The sequence below is a fragment of the Bufo gargarizans genome, chromosome 2 (genome assembly GCF_014858855.1).
Source record: "Bufo gargarizans isolate SCDJY-AF-19 chromosome 2, ASM1485885v1, whole genome shotgun sequence".
In the NCBI taxonomy this organism is placed as follows: domain Eukaryota; kingdom Metazoa; phylum Chordata; class Amphibia; order Anura; family Bufonidae; genus Bufo; species Bufo gargarizans.
Window position 1 is genome coordinate 529,321,804 of NC_058081.1, and position 23,175 is coordinate 529,344,978.

Sequence of the window (23,175 nt, forward strand, 5' to 3'; positions counted from 1 at the left end):
TTCACCGCCCCCCCCCCCCCCCGGCATGTTGCGCTCGCACGAGTGCGGGCGGCAGGGTTGGGGGAGCGGCATGCTAGTCAGGGAACCGCCGGTCACATGCCGGCTCAGCATGAGAGCCTATGGTGATAAAATTAGTGTCAGAGGTTGTTTGTGCATGTAACCATGCTTTTTGCACGCCTTTAATTCTGGTTTTGGGATGCAGGTTGGCCTCCCGCTTTAGGAGGGGCGCAGTTTATTGGGGTTCCCTGCCAAATCACCTGGGGCTCTGTACGTTTAATTTCAAAGCTTACCTGCCCTGCATCACTATACCTGAATTAGCGATTCGCATGCTTTCACTTTTTCGGTCTCAGGAAACAGTGGTTTTCTCGTTTTCTGGTTCAAATCTGCTTCTGTCTCCTGGTCTTTACGTATGGCCGGGGTCCCCTGGCCCCCCCGGGATCTCAGTGCCTCCCGGATCGCCCAGGTTGTCAGTTTTTCCTGGATCGCCCAGGTTGTCAATGTTCCTGGATCACCCAGGTTGTCGGGGTCCCTAGTTCGCCCGGGTTGTCAGGTTCCCTGGATCGCCCAGGTTATCAGTGTCCCTGGATCGCTCAGGTTGTCAGGGTCCCTGGATCGCCCAGGTTGTCAGGGTCCCTGGATCGCCCAGGTTGTCAGGGTCCCTGGATCGCCCAGGTTGTCAGGGTCCCTGGATCGCCCAGGTTGTCAGGGTCCCTGGATCGCCCAGGTTGTCAGGGTCCCTGGATCGCCCAGGTTGTCAGGGTCCCTGGATCGCCCAGGTTGTCAGGGTCCCTGGATCGCCCAGGTTGTCAGGGTCCCTGGATCGCCCAGGTTGTCAGGGTCCCTGGATCGCCCAGGTTGTCAGGGTCTCTGGATCGCCCAGGTTGTCAGGGTCCCTGGGTTGCCCAGGTGGTTAGCATCCCTGGTTCGCCCAGGTTCTGTCTTCGGTTAAATGTCAGTGTCCCTGGATCGCCCAGGTTGTCAGTGTCCCTGGATCGCTCAGGTTGTCAGGGTCCCTGGATCGCCCAGGTTGTCAGCTTCTCTGGATCGCCCAGGTGGTCAGCGTCCCTGGATCGCCCAGGTTGTCAGCGTCCCTGGATCGCCCAGGTTGTCGGCGTCCCTGGATCGCCCGGGTTGTCGGGGTCCCTGGATCGCCCGGGTTGGCAGGGTCCCTGGATCGCCCGGGTTGTCAGGGTCCCTGGATCGCCCGGGTTGTCAGGGTCCCTGGATCGCCCGGGTTGTCAGGGTCCCTGGATCGCCCAGGTGGTCAGCGTCCCTGGATCGCCCAGGTGGTCAGCGTCCCTGGATCGCCAAGGTTCTGTCTTCGTTTAAATGTCAGTGTCTCTGGATCGCCCAGGTTGTCAGCGTCCCTGGATCGCCCAGGTTGTCAGCGTCCCTGGATCGCCCAGGTTGTCAGCGTCCCTGGATCGCCCAGGTGGTCAGCGTCCCTGGATCGCCCATGTGGTCAGCGTCCCTGGATCGCCCAGGTGGTCAGCGTCCCTGGTTTGCCCAGGTGGTCAGCGTCCCTGGATCGCCCAGGTTCTGTCTTTGTTTAAATGTCAGTGTCTCTGGATCGCCCAGGTTGTCAGTGTCCCTGGATCGCCCAGGTTGTCAGTGTCCCTGGATCGCCCAGGTTGTCAGTGTCCCTGGATCGCCCAGGTTGTCAGTGTCCCTGGATCGCCCAGGTTGTCAGTGTCCCTGGATCGCCCAGGTTGTCAGTGTCCCTGGATCGCCCAGGTTGTCAGTGTCCCTGGATCGCCCAGGTTGTCAGTGTCCCTGGATCGCCCAGGTTGTCAGTGTCCCTGGATCGCCCAGGTTGTCAGTGTCCCTGGATCGCCCAGGTGGTCAGCGTCCCTGGATCGCCCATGTGGTCAGCGTCCCTGGATCGCCCAGGTGGTCAGCGTCCCTGGATCGCCCAGGTTCTGTCTTCGTTTAAATGTCAGTGTCTCTGGATCGCCCAGGTTGTCAGCGTCCCTGGATCGCCCAGGTTGTCAGCGTCCCTGGATCGCCCAGGTGGTCAGCGTCCCTGGATCGCCCAGGTGGTCAGCGTCCCTGGATCGCCCATGTGGTCAGCGTCCCTGGATCGCCCAGGTGGTCAGCGTCCCTGGTTTGCCCAGGTGGTCAGCGTCCCTGGATCGCCCAGGTTCTGTCTTTGTTTAAATGTCAGTGTCTCTGGATCGCCCAGGTTGTCAGTGTCCCTGGATCGCCCAGGTTGTCGGTATCCCTGGATCGCCCAGGTTGTCAGTGTCCCTGGATCGCCCAGGTTGTCAGTGTCCCTGGATCGCCCAGGTTGTCAGTGTCCCTGGATCGCCCAGGTTGTCAGTGTCCCTGGATCGCCCAGGTTGTCAGTGTCCCTGGATCGCCCAGGTTGTCAGTGTCCCTGGATCGCCCAGGTTGTCAGTGTCCCTGGATCGCCCAGGTTGTCAGTGTCCCTGGATCGCCCAGGTTGTCAGTGTCCCTGGATCGCCCAGGTTGTCAGTGTCCCTGGATCGCCCAGGTTGTCAGTGTCCCTGGATCGCCCAGGTTGTCAGTGTCCCTGGATCGCCCAGGTTGTCAGTGTCCCTGGATCGCCCAGGTTGTCAGCGTCCCTGGATCGCCCAGGTGGTCAGCGTCCCTGGATCGCCCAGGTGGTCAGCGTCCCTGGATCGCCCAGGTGGTCAGCGTCCCTGGATCGCCCAGGTGGTCAGCGTCCCTGGATCGCCCAGGTGGTCAGCGTCCCTGGATCGCCCAGGTGGTCAGCGTCCCTGGATCGCCCAGGTGGTCAGCGTCCCTGGATCGCCCAGGTGGTCAGCGTCCCTGGATCGCCCAGGTGGTCAGCGTCCCTGGATCGCCCAGGTGGTCAGCGTTCCCGGATCGCTCAGGTGGTCAGCGTTCCCGGATCGCTCAGGTTGTCAGCGTTCCCGGATCGCTCAGGTTGTCAGCGTTCCTCACCTTTTATGGATTCCTCCGGCCCGGTGAGGTTCTGGCGGGTTCAAATCGCCATAACCATCCTCTGAAGCAGCATCTGTTATGGGGCCAGGGCCATTACACTCCCCTGCTACCTTCCACCAAAACCATTCAGACGGGACCCCCTTCTGAGGTAAATTCTATCCCACGCTGAACGATTGGTGCCCAGTTCAGGTGCTGCATCAACTGCTAGCCCTCATCCAAGGTTCATCACCAGATATCCCGCTCCTGCCACACGCAGGCAAGCTTCTCAGCACCCTCAGTTTATATCTTTCGTCCGTGCCCTCGCCCAGGGTCTAGGCTATGACCCCAAGGTAAATTCGGGCCACTCATGTCGCTAGGGGCAGACTCCGCTGCTTCTCGGCATCAGGTGCCAGCTCATGTCATCCGGTCCATGGGGCGGTGGCGGCCCTCCTGCTTCACTAGGTATATACCCAATCCTCGAGTAGAGATATCTCGTGCCTTTCGATCACTGGCTTTGTAGTTTGCAAAAAGTGTTGTACCTAACTGATGTTTTTTGCCCCCTTTTTCACTGGTGTACCCGCGCCGTGGCTCCCGGCACAATTCAGCCACTATGTTCAGGGCAGGTGTTTCTGCGTGCGCCGACATTGTCCTAGCCCTGACCATAAATAATAAGGCTGTTAGCAGCCTGCATTTGTGGGAGGGGCGTCTGGCTATTTATCCCCCCTACCTGCCGCTCAGCCAGGCGCCCGAGCCTCACGCCCCTCCCTCCCGCCCTTTTTCTCTAAACTCCCTTCAGGTATGCCCCCTTTTTCACTGGTGTACCCGCGCCGTGGCTCCCGGCACAATTCAGCCACTATGTTCAGGGCAGGTGTTTCTGCGTGCGCCGACATTGTCCTAGCCCTGACCATAAATTGTAATATATATCGTGAAGACTGATGTGGTCATGTTAACATCTCAGTAAGTGAAATTCTGGTGACAGAATCCCCTTAATCCATCGCCTGGTTTGATTGAACTTGTATGGGCAGTGTGGACAACTGTAACGGCCAATATGGACTCAAATGTGTATGGCGGTGTCTGTAAACAGATCGTTCGCCAGATGTTTGTTAAACTACTGTTCAACCATCCACAAAATGTAATGTGTATGGTCACCATTACTCTGATAGCCCCATTGTAGACTAGAATCCACATCTGCATAACTTACAAATAAGTACAGTTTATCATTTCTAATTTAGCTGCATAAACGTGCAGGTCACTTGGCTGATCCACTGCCAGTTTGTGCTGGATTATGATGTCACCCCTACCCCACCCACACACAAGGGAATTCAGCAGGACCTGCCCTCTCTCCCCACTCTGTACCAGCGATAACCTCAAGTGCCCCCTGTCCACGCTACAAACACTAGCTGTAAGTAGCCACACTGTATAAGTCTCTCTCAGCAGATTGATTTAAGACAGGTTCAGCGACAGCAGAATGATGAACTTCATGAATCCACCATGGCGTGGCTGACCTCTGTGACTGTGTAGTTCAAGGAAGGCTGTCTGCTGATTAGTGGAGCAACAGCTAGAAGCCCCTACTAATTGCTTCTCCACCATTCAGTACAGAGACTACCTTTCAGAGATTCCAACACTAGGATCATAAGGATATTGCCCTCTGGATGCAATGTAGGGTTGAAATTAGAACATAACTCCGGCCTTTTCATTGTGGAGATGGGAGTACATCCTCCATGTGTAGATCCTTGGTCATTCTGTGCCTTTTTGATGCTGGGAATTGACTGAAAGGCAATGCCGCTTTTTGTTTCATCCTTTAAATTCAAGCATGAATGTAATACCTGTAGAGATGAACGAATTTTTGAAAATTCTTTTCAGTAAGAAAATTGTATTAGTGTCCAAATCAATTCTACTGAAATTGGTTTATGACACTCCCAGGTCTCTCTTTTTTTTTTTTTTTTTTGCTAGTCTTTCTTTTTTATTTTCTCAAATTTTCTCTCTCTCCCCTTTTAAGCTCTTAAACTCAATGACAGCAATAGTAAATGCATAGAGTATAAAGCTATAGGTAAAGCATGGTTGACAGTGTTAACAAATAGCCCGTTTAAAAATAAACTGTGCCATCTGATTTGTCATCCTTTATAAAATGAAAAAAAAAAAAAAACATTACAAAAGTTATACCTTATTCGAGGCAGATAGTGTTTAAACACACTATTACAGGGGAAAACAGTGACTTTTTCTGAACAAGCGTCCAAAAATTCTCACTTTTCTAGAGAGCAGAAGCAGTACAGTGTGGATGTGGAACCTGACAGACAAGGCAGGAGATGCTTGGCTATGTACCAGTATTAGTATTTTTTATTAGTAATAGCCGTACCAACAGCATCAGCAGTATAGTTTAGAACCTGACAGACAGAAGATGTGCGGCTGTGGGCGGTGGTGGCAGTAGCAATACAGTATGGAACATAATGACAGGTGCAATGGCAAGATAGGAACAGCGATAAATAGCCGCTGTCAGCAATGGCTGATCTATTCAGCAAGAGGTGTGTGAAAATCCTCAAGACTCCATGCCACAGTTTTGTCTGTTTGGATGTGACAATGACACATACATGATGAATACCCACTCTAATAGTACACTGGACAGTACACCAATAACAAACAGGGCTAGTTCCAGCCACTGTTCCAGTTTGCATGCAGTTAAGTCCATGGGGTCAGGGAACAGGGTGTGTGCCAAGAAATGGCACAGCCCAGGCAGGACTGAACCTGGTTGTTTAGGTGGTGCATATCCAATTACTGATGTGCATCAGTTAGACTTAGCCCTTGAAAAAAATGCTCCATCATGTTCATCAAACTAAACTGGCTGCTGCTGGCTAATTGTAGCAGAGATAGTGGGAAGTTGGTGACTAAGCAAAGGGTGGAGCTGGAAAATGTGGGCTACAGGCTTCTGCCTAACAAAAGCTGTACCCTGGTAATACAAGACTTTTTTTTTGGAGGAGGAAAACATTCTTCTATTTTGCATTAAAGGGTTATCCTGGAAAAGACAATGATGACATCCTCAGGATAGGTCGTCATTATCATATCAGCGGGGGTCTTAGTTCTGGCATCCCCATCAATCAGCTGTTTCAGGGAGCTTCTGCACTCAAAGCTCTGGTGAACGATACATCATATAGTGGCAGTGCTAGGTATTGCACCTCAGCCCCATTGACTTGAATGTACAGTGATGTCACTGGCCTAGGAAGAAGCTGTGGTGCTCAAGACCTCTTATAACAGCTGACTGGCAGGGATCCCAGATGCTGTACCCCTGCAGATCTAATACTGATGACTAGAGAGAGAGAATTTCTCGAAAAAGATTCAATTCGATCTAAATTTATTTGTGACGAATCGCGTTAAAAACAGCTATTTACTGGATGCAGAGAGCATGTATAGTGGTGTAGAACACTGTGCCTTGCAGTAACACGCATAAGGAGTATGCTGTGGTAGTAAAACAATACTGTAAGTCAGTTTGACAAGCAGATGACCGGCGTTGCTCTTAGAATCACTGCACACTTTCACTTATTTAGGTAGTTACGGGGCCAAAACTGACTAAATAACTCAAGTGTGAACTCAGCCTTACAGGTCGATGTTAGGGCCAGGTATAAAGAACCGCGCAGAGTCCCAAGATCCTACTGTAGCATGAAAGAGCGCACTCCTTTTGCACTGTCGTCAGCTGATTCCACATAGATGTCTACAGAACCTGATCTCATATCCGAAGTGACCAACACATCTTCAAACCGCCCTCTTCTTGCATGTGCTGTAGGATTGGTACATGCAACTATTTCTCTGTGGGTGGAAATTTCTCTGCCAGCGCCCACAACAGCAGAATGCAGCATCTCTCGAAGCAAGGCCTGGAAATGCTGCATTCTGACAGCCCTCTGTGATGCTGGTAACATGTCCGCCATTTTGTGTTTGTACCAGGGGTCTAAGTACGTTGCCACCTAGTACTGGTCCTTGCCCTTTATGCTTTTTATATGGGGGTCCCTCTTCAAACACTGGAGCATGTGGCCCCCATTTGCACTAAATTGGAAGCGTTGGAATGGCCTAGCTCCTGCTCATCGCCCAGGAGAATGTCATCCTCGGTCTCCTCCCCCCATCCAACGACAACACCAGGGATCCCAGAAAAGTTTAAAACCTGCTCTTCTTGCTCCTCCTCCTCATCCTCCCCCCAAGCACCATCCTCCTCTGACTCCTCTTTAGACTCCTGCTGACTTGTCTCAGATGGAGTAGCCCCTCTTGGGAATTCATCCAGCATTGCGACTTCCTCATCTTCCTGCTCCTGCTCCTCGATGGCTTGATCAATGACATGATGCAATGCACACTCCAGAAAGAAGGCATAAGGTACAATGTCACTGATGGTGCCCTGGCTTTGATGACCAGTTTGATGATCTCATCAAATGGCCGCAGAAGTCTGCATGCGTCGCGCATGAGCAGCCACTGGCGCGGTGAAAAAAAAAACAATCTCCCTAGAACCTGTCCTGCCGCAGAGTTCGCACAGGTAGTCAATAACTGCAGCCTATCGTGCATATACAAGGTGGGGTTCCAGAGCGTCAGGCAGTCAAAAATCAGACGTCTGACAGGCAAATGGTGTCGCCGCTGAACGCCAGCAAGGCAAGCTATGGCCATGTAAGTCTTGGATTTGTCCAATTTGTCAACTAATTGCTGCACGACTAAGTTCAGGACGTGTGCCATGCACGGCACGTGTGTCATTTTGCCCTGTTTCAGCGCGCTCAGCAGATTGGCACCATTGTCGCACACCACTTTACCAACTGTGAAATTGAGCAGGGTTAGCCACTGATCGGCCTGTAACTGCAGAGCTGAAAGCAGTGCAGGACCGGTATGGCTCTTGGCTTCCAGGCACAACAGCCGCAGCACAGTATGGCAACGTCTCACCTGGCACGGAGCTGAGGTAGTGCAGCGGAAGAGGCTGTAGAGGTGGAAAAGGAGTCAGCCGAGGAGGAGAGGGAGGTTGGAGTAGGAGGAGGAGAAGAAGAGGCAGGCCTGCATGCAATCCGTGGCGGTAACACCAAATCCACATGGGTGCCATGGGTTGCATGCTTGAAAGCCGTCAGAAGGTTCACCCAGAGGGCAGTAAAAGTTATGTACCTTCCCTGCCCATGCTTGCTAGAACACGTGTCTGTAGTCAGATGTATCTTGGCCCGACACAGTGTGCCAGAGATACATTCACTTGCCGCTGAACATGGCCATATAGCTCTGGGATACCCTTCTGGGAGAAACATTTCCTTCCGGGGACCTTCCATTGTGGTGTGCCAATGGCCAGAAATTTTCTAAAGGCCTCCAAGTCCACCAGTTTATATAGCAGTAGTTGGCGGGCTAGCGGTTCCGACAAGCCGGTGGTCAGCAGTTGGGCAAGAGGGTTATCCGGCGTCATCAACTTTTTACGTTCGAACATTTGGGCCACGGAAGCCTGCTTTTTGCCAGATGAACGCGACGACGGCACGGTGGAAGGTGGAGTGGAGGACAAATGTAAGGAGAAGGAGAAGAGGCAGGACGTGGACTGCCGGGAATGTGGCTTTATGTGTTCTGACTGTGTTGCTCCCACTGGGCTCGGTGATGGGAGGCCAGGTGCCTTCCTAAGGCGGTCGTCCCTAGGTGAGTGTTGGGCTTACCACGACTTATGCATTGACAGCACAGGCTGCAGATGGCAACACTATTGTCAGCAGCTGACACGTTAAAAGAAGCCCACACTGCGGAGCCATGTGCCAGCGTCCTGGGAGCGCCAGATGTGACCATGCATGGTGGATGGCTCGCTCCAGATACATTTTCCTTCTGTGCACTGAGAGTTCTGCCTGCTTCTCCTCTTTCTCCCTATCTGCTGCTCCTTCTCTCCCTCTGAACTCCCCTCCTCTTCCTCTCTTGTGGGCACCCACGTGACGTCCATCGACACGTCATCATCGTCACCTTCACCACCACTGACATTAGAGAGCTCAGAGTAGGCAGCAACAGCGGGGACAACCCTCCTTGGGCTGATCTGGGTACTGTCGTCAGACCAAATAAGTAAATAAAAAGGAAGTTAATACACCCCAAAAACGGCTGTAATTTTGTCACTTCACCACACAACGGCAAATAATACTTTATTTTGCCACTAATACACGCCAAAAAAGGCTTTAGAATATATAACTGCACTGCTGAACGGCGAATAATATATATTTTTTTACCACTAATACACACCAAAAAGGGCTGTAATTTTCTCACTTCACCACACAATGGCTAATAAGCCCTTTTTTATTTTTTACCACTTATAAACGCAAAAAAAAGCTTTTAAACATATAACTGCACCTCTGAACGGCAAATTATACTTTTTTGCCACTAATACACGCAAAAAAGGGCTGTAATTTTCTCACTTCACCAGACAATGGCTAATAAGCTCTTTTTTTTCCCAAAAAAGGCTTTGAAACATATAACTGCACCGCTGAAAGGCAAATACTTTTTTTTTGCCACTAATACACACCAAAAAGGGCTGTAATTTTCTCACTTCACCACACAATGGCTAATAAGCCCTTTTTTTACCACTTATACACACCCAAAAAGGCTTTAGAACAGAGAACTGCACCGCTGAACGGCAAATGATAAATTTTGTTGCCACTAATACACAACAAAAAAGGCTTTAGATCATATAACCGCACCACACAAGGGCTAACAAGATATAGACATTTTTCCTAATAATACACCCTATTAATGGATGTATCACACAGAACTTGCACCCCAATAACAAGAACGGTATGGGAAAATGCCTAAAGTACCCAAAGGTGGCCAGCCAATGGCTGGTGAAGATTAAGATATGAGAATTGAGATATGCCCTTTAAGATTCAGGGGATCTACTGAGCCAGCAAACCAAAACTCTGGGCGAGAATCTGCGTGGAGGGACAGAGCTACTATGGCAGCTAGGCCCCCAAGAAAGAGGGGAGTGGGAGGCGGATACACACACTGGGACAGGTGAGCAGAGTGTCTGCAGGCCGTCGCTTTAACATTACCCTCTCTTTACATCTCTTTTTTCGTCCAAAAATCTTTTCAGAGCAACAGCAGCATTAATGTCCTTTCCTCTGGGCAAAAATCTTTCCAATCCACCAGGAAGTTTTTACCACTTTCTTCATATCCTGAATATGCTTGACTTCATACTCCAACAGGAGTAGGAGCATTAAACGAATATCTGGAGTTACAGATGAACACAGGCTTGAAAAGGGACACATGAAAAGAATTAGAGATGCAAAGAGAAGAAGGCAAATGTACCTTGTTATTGACTAGGTTCAACTTGTATACAGATAAAGTTATAAGCCCCTTGGAGATCCAACTTCATGAACATTCTGACTCTGTGACTCTTTTGTCTAAGAAAAAGCTACCTCCTCCTGACTTGTGGGTAAATCCTCTCTTAAAGTTCTCTTTAATATAATCTGACATGGCCTGCGTCTCAGGCAGAGACAGTGGGTTGACACAGTCACATGGTGGACCAGTTGCAGGCAACAGATGGACAGGAACATGAAAGCTGAGCCAGGGTAACCCCACCAGGAGAGGGCTTACAGACCAGGGCAGGATGTAGAATGTTATCTTTTCTAAGTACAGCCGTCCCACCTGGAGGTCCATGGGAACCATGGCATACTGAAGTTGTGTCGAAAGGTAGTCCATTGACAGACTCCGGGGGCAGTGAGGGGGAAATTGCAATGTGTGGGCAGTGTGGAGGAAACTATTGTGTGGGGGCAGTGTGGGGGAAATTGCTATGTGGGGCAGTGTTGGGAAAAATATTGTGTGGGGGCAGTGTGGTAGAAATTGCTATGTGGGGGCAAATTTCTATATGGGGACGTGTGGGAGAAATTACAATGTGGGGATAGTGTGGGGAAATTGCTATGTGGGGACAAATTACTATATTGGGCAGTGCGGGGGAAATTACTATGTAGGGGCAGTGTGGGGGAAATTACTGTATAGGGCAAATTGCTGTGTGGGGGCAAACTACTATATGGGGACAGTTTGGGGGAAATTACTGTGTGGGGGCAAATTACTATGGTGGGATTACTATGTGGGGGCAGTATGGTGGAAATTACTATATGGGGGTGTTGCTATTAGGGAGGCACTGTAGGGACAATTCTATTATTTTTGGGGACACTATACATGGATTATTGCCTGGAGCACAATAGAGGGTGGTATTATTACTCGGGGCACTCTAGGGGACATTATAGCTGCTGTGGACACTATAGGGACATTTGGGGTAATTTATCAAACTGGTGTAAAGCAGAACTGGCTTAGTTGCCCATAGCAGCCAATCAGGTTCCACCATTCATTTTTGACAGCTCTTTTGGAAATCCAGTTATACTTTACACCAGTTTGATAAATGACTCCAATTATGTCTATTAGGGTCACTATTTTTTCAGCAGTATAGTACCTGGGGCATACCAAAATGCAGTTGAGTGTTATTTCAGAAGCAATTCCAGTAATAGACCTAGTTGCTCTACGTGAATAACTAATCTCATTTGACTCCAGCTACAAAAATATTCATAAAGGCTTGTTGGATGGCAGTGATGATGAGGAGAGTGAAGAATTGGTTTCAGATTTGGAAGAGCAACATGCCAGCTCTAGATCTGAGCCATCTACTTCTACGGCTGCTGTAAAGAAGGACTCCTGCAAGAACTACATGTCTTGTGCTTTCAAACTACTGTATCAGTACCGATTGTGTCCAGCGGCCTTTGAGCATCTCTTCTTGGCATACCAATATTTAATTACACTGAGCACTACACAGTGTACGAGTGAAAGATGCTTTTCCAAGTTAAAAATATTAAAGTCAAGACTAAGATCATCTCTTTCACAGCAAAACCTGGAGCCATTGATGCTCATTGCAATAGAAAAGCAAGTTGCACTAAACATAAGGAGTGAGAAAGATAAAATCGTTTACTTTTAATGAGTGAGTTTTTTTTTTTTTATTTAGCTTGTATGTGTGTATATTTTACAGACACTTGTTTCCTAATATTCTGTGCAGGATGTGTTCTAAAATATGCTGTCAACCATTCAAATGTTTACAATTTTTACAGTGTTTTTTATGATGCACTTTTTTCTTTTTTTAAGATGCACTGTAATGTGTTGAAATTGATGCTCACATTTAGGTAATAGGAAAAAAATTGCTGTATTTTCTGCTATGTAAGTTTTCATATTCTATATTTTGTTATCTTATTGAAATGTTCAGCTAAGAAGACATTTGTTACACCTGTTATATTTTGTTAATTTATTAAAACCTTCATTTTGGAAATGTACAATTGTTACAACTTATTTAATGTAAGTATTTCAATTTTTTTTAATTTTTTATTAGTAAACATTGAACATAGTGAAGAAAAATTCTGTAACAAGTGTAGGTGATGTGGGCGGCGCGATATGTGGGTGGGAATGTGTATGGGTGTGGCTTGAGGGTGGGCGGGGACACAGGGGCCCCATAATCTCCTATTGCCCGGGGGCCCCATGATTTGTCAGTCCGCCCCTGAACCAAAACATGAAGCTAAAGATAGAATTATGGAATAAACAGTCAAGACCAACTGTCAGAAACGTACATACCGCTGGAACTAAGAAATAGAAATCTCAAGTACCATTCTGTTACTGCAAGTCTAGTTGAAGTAAAGAAAAGTTAAACTTCACAAAGTCTGGACTTCCTTTTGTTCACTTCAACTAAATCTCTGCACGGAGACTGTCCCCAGGAAGCGAAAGGCTGAAGGTAGGGACCCCGTGACACAAAACATGTTTGCTGCTTTTAAATGATTCAATAAAAGCCCAATCTTATTAAACCACCATGCTAAATCAACTTTCTGCATACATGTGTCATACTGTTTGGGCTGTCCGGATCCTGTGCACTCGGTGAGGTGAGCTGATTGACTTTCATATTCTACAAGGGGTAATACCTGCTTGTTGTGGAGAAGAGGGAGTCATGGAAGGCATCTATTAAAATGGTTATAGGGCCCTTCAGAGGTATGACGACCCCTCTTCAATTAATCGTTGGAGGCAGTACCTGGACAGATCTGTCATGTTGAAATGGTGCAAAGGGCCATCCAAGGCCCTTTGCTCCTTGCAGTTAATGTTCATGATGTTCTATAAATCTGATATTTGACAAGAAGTTTCTTATATTTTGGGAGTTATTTACTATAGATTGGTGTTTCACCAACCAATTTATTAAGAGACACACGCATATTAATACATTTGTCATATCTTCTGCTCTCCATGCACAGGAAATTAAATCTACTCTGGCCATTTCTGGTGAAATGTGCCTGCCTTCTCCCAACCACACCCTGCTAATGTTTTGGAAATGTGGTGAGGGTGTCGGAAAAAAAACAGTAACAAATTTTGTTGATAGCTGTATAGCTACTGTATAATAATTCACTATAAAGTCTGTTATTATAATTAATAAGGAACCTGCCGTGGCCATTATTTTTCTTGAACCACACAGTGTCCAGAGTGTCATTAAACAGAGGATGATGAGGTTTGAGGGTTGCACACAGTATGCTCCAAATATTCTACAGTATCCCTAGTCATGTGTAAGGCCAGTTTCTCCCTGTCCAGTTTGATTATCCTATGATATAATAAACTAGGGTTCCATGAGAATTGATTGACTGAGAGTTGATCACTTACCAGTGATAAAGTTGGCCTTGGAGGTGGACTGGCCATATTGTTGCTCTATATACTTGGGTAAGTAAGTTACGAATCCAAGAAAGCTGTTCATTTGAAAGAGAGTCATTATAATCAAGATACTGTAAAGCGGATTACAAACCAGAGCCTTCAGGGAGAGGAAGAAGCCTGTAGGAGAGAGAAGAAAGTCGGCGGTCACTAGGAATATTCATCAGGGCTACCATTTTCCCCCTTCGTGCGATAATATTATTTCCCACTCATCACATGGAACTTTTATCCCTCCCACAATACATTTAGTTGGCATCACGGACTGATACATTATTTTAGCATAACAGTTCTGGGATCATTAGGCTGTGTAGCTCTTAAGAATTGATCTCTGACATGAGGATCATCAGCTACTACTCCCAGTGAAGGTAGTTAGGGCATGCTAGGAGTTGAAGTTCCACAGGTCATATGCTGATCAAAAAAACTGAAGTACCATTGTGAATCCACATTGCAGCAGTTTTCCACAGGCTCTAAGCAGCACAGCTTACACTCCACATTCCCCATAGCACTGAATCACACATAAAAGATGTATACCTTATGTGAATAAAGCTACAATATTTTTTAAGGAAAGTTCTGCAAACTTTGTGCTTTAATTCCTCACCATTTTCAAGATGCCTGCTTGCTATCAGTGACTTTATTATTGTTTCTATCCAGAGCCTGAAATCCTTTCGGTCTTGTAACAATGTGTCAGTGAAGACAATCAACTGCAACAAAAATCTTTACTTGCCTGCACCTAAACCATTCACTTACACATTCCCTGTGATCTCACCATTTACTGTGGCTTTTTCATCACACTCAGTTACTTTAAGCTTCTGTTCTTCAGGGGAGGGCTGTGTCTTTTTCGTCAACATACTCTTAGGCAGGAAGCAGAAAGGAATTCCCGAAATTAGCATAAGGACTCCGCCCAACAGGAACCCGATCCACCAGGCCCCAACCCATCGTGTGTCTTGTGGTGTAATAATCACTGTGTCTACAAGAGAGAGAGAGACATTTAAGGTTATATGGTATGTAATTTTATTAAAACTAGGGATGAGCGAATTCCCTCATCCCTAATTAAAGCCATTACTATCTGTACCTTATAGATTCTTTATGATTCTTTATAATACGCCTTGTCACGTACAAACTGTATTTGTTATGTATTTTATGACTAAAGTATTACAGGTCCTCCACAGAAGATCAGTCATTGTTTTCTTCAGTATATGTTGTTATGCAGAAATTTATTTACCCCCTTCCCACAAAAGAAAGTACAGTAACTGCCCATCCAGATAGCTAGTGCCTTGCTGAATTTGGACATACAGTTACATCAAGTGCATGGCGGAAACTCAGGACCTGTGCCTGTATTATTCGCAGAGGGTGTCATACAGTGTGACATACAGCTGACAACTCCTGAGATAGTATCTAGTTCCAATCCTGGCAGTTTAACCCTTTAGATCAGTGATGGCTAACCTATGGCACGGGTGCCAGAGGCGGCACTCAGAGCCGTCTCTGTGGGCAACCGCACCATGGGAAAAGTCTATGGTGTACCAATATGCCTTAGACTTTCCCTACCATTCATTAGCACAGGACGCACTATGAACAGCACAGGCAGCACATTGAAGTGATAAAGTACATGGAAGATATACTATAATGGACTGTAGTATTCAGGTTAAATTGCCGGGTTGGCACGTTGCGATAAGTGGGTTTTGGGTTGCAGTCTAGACACTAAAAGGTTCACCATCACTGCTTTAGATCATACAGTCGGTCAATAGCAAAAACAGCGTCTAAATTGTTAACAGGGGACTCCCTTTGTCTAGCCTGTGGCAACCTACAAAGCTGGGTGCCAATGGTTACTCCTCTGGGTTTGCCAGCTTCAGAAGACAATCAACAATCAGATCGTATCTAATAGGGTTAATGACAGTGTAAAACTGACAGGTACAATACATTTCAATATATAACTAGATAACTAATGCAGTGTGTTGTACCAGTAGTCAAGATAGTGCAAGTTCAAGTCTCCAAGAAAAAAATAAAATAAAATATTGTTGAAAAATATGATGATACACAACACAAAAGTAGTAAAACATTAAAAATTTATACAGTCAGGTCCATAAATATTGGGACATCGACACAATTCGAATGTTTTTGGCTCTATACACAACCACAATGGATTAATTTGAAGGGATTTGCATCCAAATCAGATGAATGGTGTAGGAATTACAACAGTTTGCATATGTGCCTCCCACTTGTTAAGGGACCAAAAGTAATGGGACAATTGGCTTCTCAGCTGTTCCATGGCCAGGTGTGTGTTGTTGAAAGGTCCAGAGTTCATTTCAAGTGTGATATTTGCATTTAGAATCTGTTGCTGTCAACTCTCAAGATGAGATCCAAAGAGCTGTCACTATCAGTGAAGCAAGCCATCATTAGGCTGAAAAAAACAAAACAAACCCATCAGAGAGATAGCAAAAACATTAGGCGTGGCCAAAACAACTGTTTGGAACATTCTTAAAAAGAAGGAACGCACCGGTTAGCTCAGCAACACCAAAAGACACAGAAGACCACGGAAAACAAGTGTGGTGGATGACCAAAGAATTCTTTCCCTGGTAAAGAAAACACCCTTCACAACAGTTGGCCAGATCAAGAACACTCTCCAGGAGGTAGGTGTATGTGTATCAAAGTCAACAATCAAGAGAAGACTTCACCAGAGTGAATACAGAGGGTTCACCACAAGATGTAAACCATTGGTGAGCCTCAAAAACAGGAACGCCAGATTAGAGTTTGCCAAATAACATCTAAAAAAGCCTTCACGGTTCTGGAACAACATCCTATGGAGAGATGAGACCAAGATCAACTTATACCAGAGTGATGTGAAGAGAAGAGTATGGAGAAGGAATGGAACAGCTCATGATCCTAAGCATACCACCTCATCAGTGAAGCATGGTGGTGGTAGTGTCATGGCATGGGCATGTATGGCTGCCAATGGAACTGGTTCTCTTGTATTTATTGATGAAGTGACTGCTGACAAAAGCAGCAGGATGAAATCTGAAGTGTTTTGGGTAATATTATCTGCTCATATTCAGCCAAATGCTTCAGAACTCATTGGACGGCGCTTCACAGTGCAGATGGACAATTACCCAAAGCATACTGCAAAAGCAACCAAAGAGTTTTTTTTTAAGGGAAAGCAGTGGAATGTTATGCAATGGCCAAGTCAATCACCTGACCTGAATCCATTTGAGCATGCATTTCACTTGCTGAAGACAAAACTGAAGTTAAAATACACCAAGAACAAGCAGGAACTGAAGACAGTTGCAGTAGAGGCCTGGCAGAGCATCGCCAGGGATGAAACCCAGCGTCTGGTGATGTCTATGCGTTCCAGACTTCAGGCTGTAATTCACTGCAAAGGATTTGCAACCAAGTATTAAAAAGTGAAAGTTTGATTTATGATTATTATTCTGTCCCATTACTTTTGGTCCCTCAACAAGTGGAAGGCACATATGCAAACTGTTGTGATTCCTACACCGTTCACCTGATTTGGATGTAAATACCCTCAAATTAAAGCTGACAGTCTGCACTTAAAGCACATCTAGTTTGTTTCATTTCAAATCCATTGTGGTGGTGTATAGAGCCAAAAATGTTAGAATTGTGTCGATGTCCCAATATTTATGGACCTGACTGTATATCAGTCCTTTAGCAATGTCTCCTCTCTGCAGAGTTTACCAAATAGACATTTTAAATTTCTTTTAAGACATGTTAAATTTCTAGCTTTTCGTCTACTCAGCTCAGGCAGTCCAGATTTTATTAACACACCACCTTATGTCTTGGTGAAAGTGTACAATAACTTTATTGTGTTTCCTGAGACCTGGCACAGGAGTCCATAATGATGTCATAAATGATGCCCTCACTTTTTGACTGCATGTGTCGTTCTACTGTCTGGTAAGTCTGAAGCCTACTGGGCTCAAGCTCCAGATGACCTGGGCAAAACTGTCTTCTGTGGCAGAAATCAAAACAGGCTTCCTGAGAGCCATAACCTCTGAGAACCGGAAATTCAGCATACAGTGCAAACTCCAAGCTGCATACCAAATCTGATGGAGTAGGATCAGACTTTAATCAGCCTAAAAGGTGAAAACTGCTCCAGCAGAGGGAGCTCTAAGAAAATGAGGTACATCAGAGTTCTGAATAAAGTAAGCTAGGCTAATGGCAGACACAAACTGTCTACCTAGGAAAATCATGGCACATTTAAGATGTTGTTTCTTTCAGAAATGAAGTAATAAATTCTCAACATTGCAGATCACTTTACACCAGGCTAAATAGATCTTGGGAAATCTATACAGATATAATGGATAGAAATTTCATCCCTCATTAGAGGAAAGCTCAGGATGGAAAGAAATGGCCTTAGTATACAGTAGTTTACCAAAGAACAATATCTTGGTGAAATGTTTGGCAATTGTATTAGAAAGAAGCTGTCAGGCAGGAATCTGAAGTACAAAACCACTGATGACAATGCTAGGATTTCCGCTTTCTCATGGCAGATGTCATGGCCAGGAGGAAATAAACTTTTAAGGCCAAATATGTATGTGGGACCTCTTCCAGAGGTTTAAGAGTAGATTAGCTTAAACCTTTTGGAACTAAGGCTAAGTCTCATTTTGACACAGATTTGAATATGGAAGACCACATTTTAGTAAACCTTTCAGGAACCTCTTCACCAAGGGATCTTGTGACAAAGATTTACCCTACGGACAGACATGGCCAAAATTTTGACCTTTGAGTTTGATACACTCAGGATCATCATTGAGTAAAATACCAAGCTGAACAGATTCCCTTGACCCTTATGTAAGATTTTTTGGTGGATTGAGACCTGGTTGTGACAAGGTCATCATGAAAATGTCAGGAAGGCCCCTATGTTGTCAAAGAGGTTGTTCAGTTGAATATCCTCAGGGTTTGACTGGGGTGAGTACCCTAGACACACAATCTGCACTGGTGAATTCTTCAGTTTACATCCTTGACTCATCTGAATGAGTGGGGAAAACATAACCTTTTGATGTATTGAGACCCTGAGTGTGCTAAGTGTGACAAGTCTTCATGACTGCATCACAAAAGCCTCTAGTTAGTAATAAAGGCTGGTCAACCATCAGGTTGTCAGACTGAATCTCTTCAGATTTTGGCAGAGTTGATCTTTTAATTGAATCTGGTCACCATGAGATTTATTTTTTGCAATTCCCACATCCTGGAGATCTGCTTAAAGATCTCTGAATTCAGAGAGCATTCTGCCAGAACTGCTAAACCTTTACTTTGTCGGTCAGCAACAATATTCAGGGAGCCTCAACTAAGTACCGAAGACAAATAAATCAGGTTTTTATTTATTTTATGCATTTATATAGCGCTACTGTATTCCGTAGCACTTTACAGATATTAGCATCACGCTGTCCCCTATGATGCTCGCAATCTGTTCCCTATCAGTATGTCTTTGGAGTGTGGGAGAAAACCAGAGTACCCATAGGAAACCCACATGGGAGAACCTACAAACTCCAGGCAGATGTTGTCCTTGGTCAGATTCTAACCCAAGATCCCAGTGCTACAAGGCACCAGTGCTAACCACTGAGCCACCATGCTGCCCGTTCAATTCTGTCCATGTCATGATCATTTCCATAGCATGGACACAAAATGTTTTTACCATCTGAGGGATTACAGAGCTTGAAATAACAGGGGGCACCTACTGTTCAACCCCTACAGGTTATTTCCACAGGCTCAAAATCTCTCTCTATAGAGGGCATACGTGCCATAAGGCTCAAGTAGCTGTCCCTGTCACTGCTGACATGAGATCTAAGATTCTCTGCTGCCAAGATGCTTAGTGTTGGAGTAACTAGCAACAGTCTCAAGATGATACTTGGCCAATCATCAAGGAATAGAACCACATATATTCTCTGTTCTCTTAAAAACTCAGCACCAGTAGATACCCCTAGAGATTAGCAAACTCCTCAAAATTTGCTTGTGATTTGGCTCCAAATTCATTCTACCCAAATAAAAAGTACTCCAATTGCACTAAAAATTGGTATATGACACTCAAAGGTCTCCTCGAAATAATAAACGCAATGACAGCAATAGTAAATAATGCCAGAGTGGCACTGACATATATAACGATGGGTAAACGCATGGTTGAAGGTGTTAAACAAGCCTTCAGATTTGACATGCTTTTTAATATGAAAAAGTAAAAAAAAAAAAAGATGTCTGCCTTTATTTATACATTCATGTTATTGTTAGAAGAAACAGTGGCATGTTATGAACAACCGGCCAAAAACGTTATCTTTTATTTGGGGTCAGCACCAGCACAGTGTGGATGTAGAAGGGGTAAGCTGTGCAAGGGCAATAGCGGAAGCAATACTTACTAGTGGCAGCAGTAGCTGCACAACATGGAAGAAAACATACAAGGCACTAGATGTGCAACTGTGCAGGGGAGGTACTAGTAGTAGTTGCAAGGCATATATGTGCAGCTGTATGGAGATAATGGTAGTGGCAGTAGGGGGAGTAGCACCCACGATGGCATGTGTACAATTGAAGAGGACAAATATTTCCATTTGGGTTTGACAACGCCACCTGACACACTGAAAACCTTCTCTGAGATGATACTGAGCGGCGTAGCTAAAGGGGTCACAGTGGTCGCAGTTATGACCGGGCTTCTAAGCCACAGGGCCCCCTTTGCCAGTGGCACAGAATTTTCTGCTTTATGAGATGCAGTGCGTCTTATAAAGCTAATACAAATACTGCTTGTCTGCAGGAGGCAGGGGAGATTGAAGCGCTGCTAGCTAGGGCCGGTCTTAGGGCTGTGCAACCTGTGCAATGACATAGGGGGCAATACCACAGTCTCCTGCCAGACCAGTCTCTCCTAACAGCTCCTCGCACCATCCCTCCCTCAGACTGTAGAAGGTTCATCTTATGCTCTTACCAGAAGCTGTGACGGCTTCTGTACTCTCCTTCTGTCCATTATGATGGGAAGCAGTAACTGCTTTCTCCTATGTGCTTTTTGGGAGCCTTTGCTGACAGTTCCCTGGGGACCAGCTTTTATACTACACTTCCTGCAGAAAGATGGCCTGGTGCTGTTCCTGACATGCTGCTCCTCCCCTACCTTTACACATAAGGAAAAAGTCACCAAAGATGCTGCAGATGTTGGTGAGGGATCTATCCCTGTGCCAGTGTGTCAGGTAGGAATATTGACACATCTATCTGTCTATCTTCTATCTATCTATCTATCTATCTATCTATCTATCTATCTATCTATCTCATATCTATCTCTCTGTCTGTCTGTCTATCTCTTCTCTATCTACATGTATCTATCTATCTTTGAATCCAGAGGCAAAAAAACAACAGTCTGGTTTGAAGTTGTTTAGGAGCAGCACTTATACAAGCAGACAAGCAACGAAAGTTTGTGAGCGTTCACATGTTTGATTTCCAGTGTGTGTTTGTATTAAAGGGAACCTGTCATGTGGATATTTGATTATAATCTAACTAATTATATACAATCATTAACTACTAAAAAGTGGCTTAGATGTATTCACTTACTGGTGTAACAGATGGTTACCTCATAATATACACACAAAGATGCCTCATGCCGCATGCTAATGAGCTGATTTGAGTCCAGCGTGATGTCATTGAGTCCAGCGTATATTTAATTAACAGCTATAGCCACTCCCCTGCCCAACTGCTGCTGATTAATATGGAAAATAACTGTCAATCAGCAGCAGGTAGACGGGAAGAGTCAGGAGCTCATGAATATTCAGGACTCATCATTATGAGCTGGAGCTTTTCAATACAAGATGTTGGCAGATTGACTGGGTCAATTAAAGAAAGTGACCCAGCATTTTTGCTACGAGAATCAGTCACTTATTTATGTTGCCCTTAGTTAGGACACCATAAAACTGGTGACAGGTTCCCTTTAAGTGTGAGAATTAAGATTTTGTGACTTTAGATTCAGGGACTCTAGGAGACTACACTAAATCAGTTGCTTATTATTGCACTATATTGTATTTTTTCTATTTCTTTTCTTGTGTAATCCCCATTTAGTATGTGTTTTATTATTGACAATGCAGTCCAGTGCACATCTTGTCAAATGTCTGCAGTCCTGGAACAGCCATTTGAGGGTGCATATCATTGTTCAAAATGTGAGCAAATTACTTGTTAGGAATCGCATATCGTGTATCTAAACTAGCAAGTTTCGAGAAGTGTTGGCAATTTGGAAAAGAGTTTGCTGCTCACTGAGCAGGCACTCTATGGGGTAGACGTGGGGGAGGGTGGTAGCATGGAGGCTCAAGAAAGTGAGGTAGGTAGCTGGATAACAGTTAGAAAGCAGGATAGAGGGAAGAGTGCCAGAGAGGCTAGCCCTGATCTAACACACCTCAACAAGTTTTCAAGGTTGGCAGATGAGGGGGATGTTAGTTTAGGGAGAGCACTGCTGCAGCCAGACACTTCCGCTGCCAGTCAGGGGAAGGTCAGCTCCGGTAAGCTGGCGACCAGGAGAGCAGGGCAGGCCAAACTGGTGCTGATAGTGGGAGACTCAATTATTAGGTGTACAGATAGGGTGATCTGTCACAAAGACCGGAATCATCGAACAGTGTGTTGTCTTCCTGGTGCTCGAGTTCAACATATCATGGATCGGGTTGACAGATTACTGGGAGGGGCTAGCTAAGATACAGAAGTCATAGTCCATATTGGAACCAATGACAAAGTTAGAGGTAGGTGGAGCATCCTTGAAAATTATTTTAGGGATTTAGGTCACAACCTTAGGGAAAGGACCACAAAGGTAGTGTTTTCTGAAATACTACCTGTACTGTACCACAAGCCACACAAGAAAGGCAGTGGGAGATTAGGGAGATTACCAAATGGCTCAAGAACTGGTGTAGGAAGGAGAAGTTTGGGTTCCTGGAGAACTGGGCTGACCTGTCGGCTACAGGCTCGCTACAGACTCTGTCTTAGGGATGAGCTGCACCTCAATGGGGAAGGTGCAGCTGTTTTAGGGGAGAAGATGGCTAGAAGGTTAGATGAGTGTTTAAACTAGGGACTGAAGAGGAGGATAATTACATTATAGGAGGGGAAAATAGTGCAGATAGAGACCTGGAGTGAGGTAATGAAACCAGTGGAGGAATGTAAAGAGGGACTAGAATAGTTCATAAGGAAAGGTGTAGGGTAAGAAATATACAAAAACCTCTCAATTGTATGTATACTAATTCCAGAAGCCTGACAAATAAAACTGGAGAACTGGAATAAGTGATGTGTAAGGAGGACTATGACATAGTAGAAATAACTGAGACATGGCTGGATGATAGCTATGACTGGGCAGCTAACGTACAGGGTTACAGTCTGTTTAGAAAGGATCATCTAAACCGGAGAGGTAGTGATACTTGCCTTTATGTAAAGTCCTGTCTAAAGCCCACACTCCAGGAAAATATAAGTGAGGGCCATGAACATGTGGAGTCACTGTGGGTAGAAATACATAGAGGCAAAAACAATAATAAAATACTAATAGGAGTTTATTATAAGCCACCTAATATACCAGAGTCCACAGAAAATCTACTACTAAAGAAATAGATGAGGTTGCAAATCATGAGTTCATTATTATGGGGGACTTTAACTTCC

At 45.7% G+C, this 23,175-nt stretch overlaps 1 protein-coding gene across 1 annotated transcript in view; it reads right to left on the bottom strand.

The window, feature by feature from the left end:
* Positions 1-23,175, bottom strand: part of LOC122926612 (solute carrier organic anion transporter family member 1C1-like) — a 110,725-nt gene that overhangs the window by 45,718 nt on the left and 41,832 nt on the right. Inside the window, exons 7-8 of the mRNA XM_044278037.1 lie at positions 14,348-14,548; positions 13,537-13,701 (exon numbers count right to left, since the gene is read on the bottom strand). Of these exons, the coding sequence (XP_044133972.1) occupies positions 13,537-13,701; positions 14,348-14,548 (366 nt within the window). The remainder of the gene's footprint in view (positions 1-13,536; positions 13,702-14,347; positions 14,549-23,175) is intronic.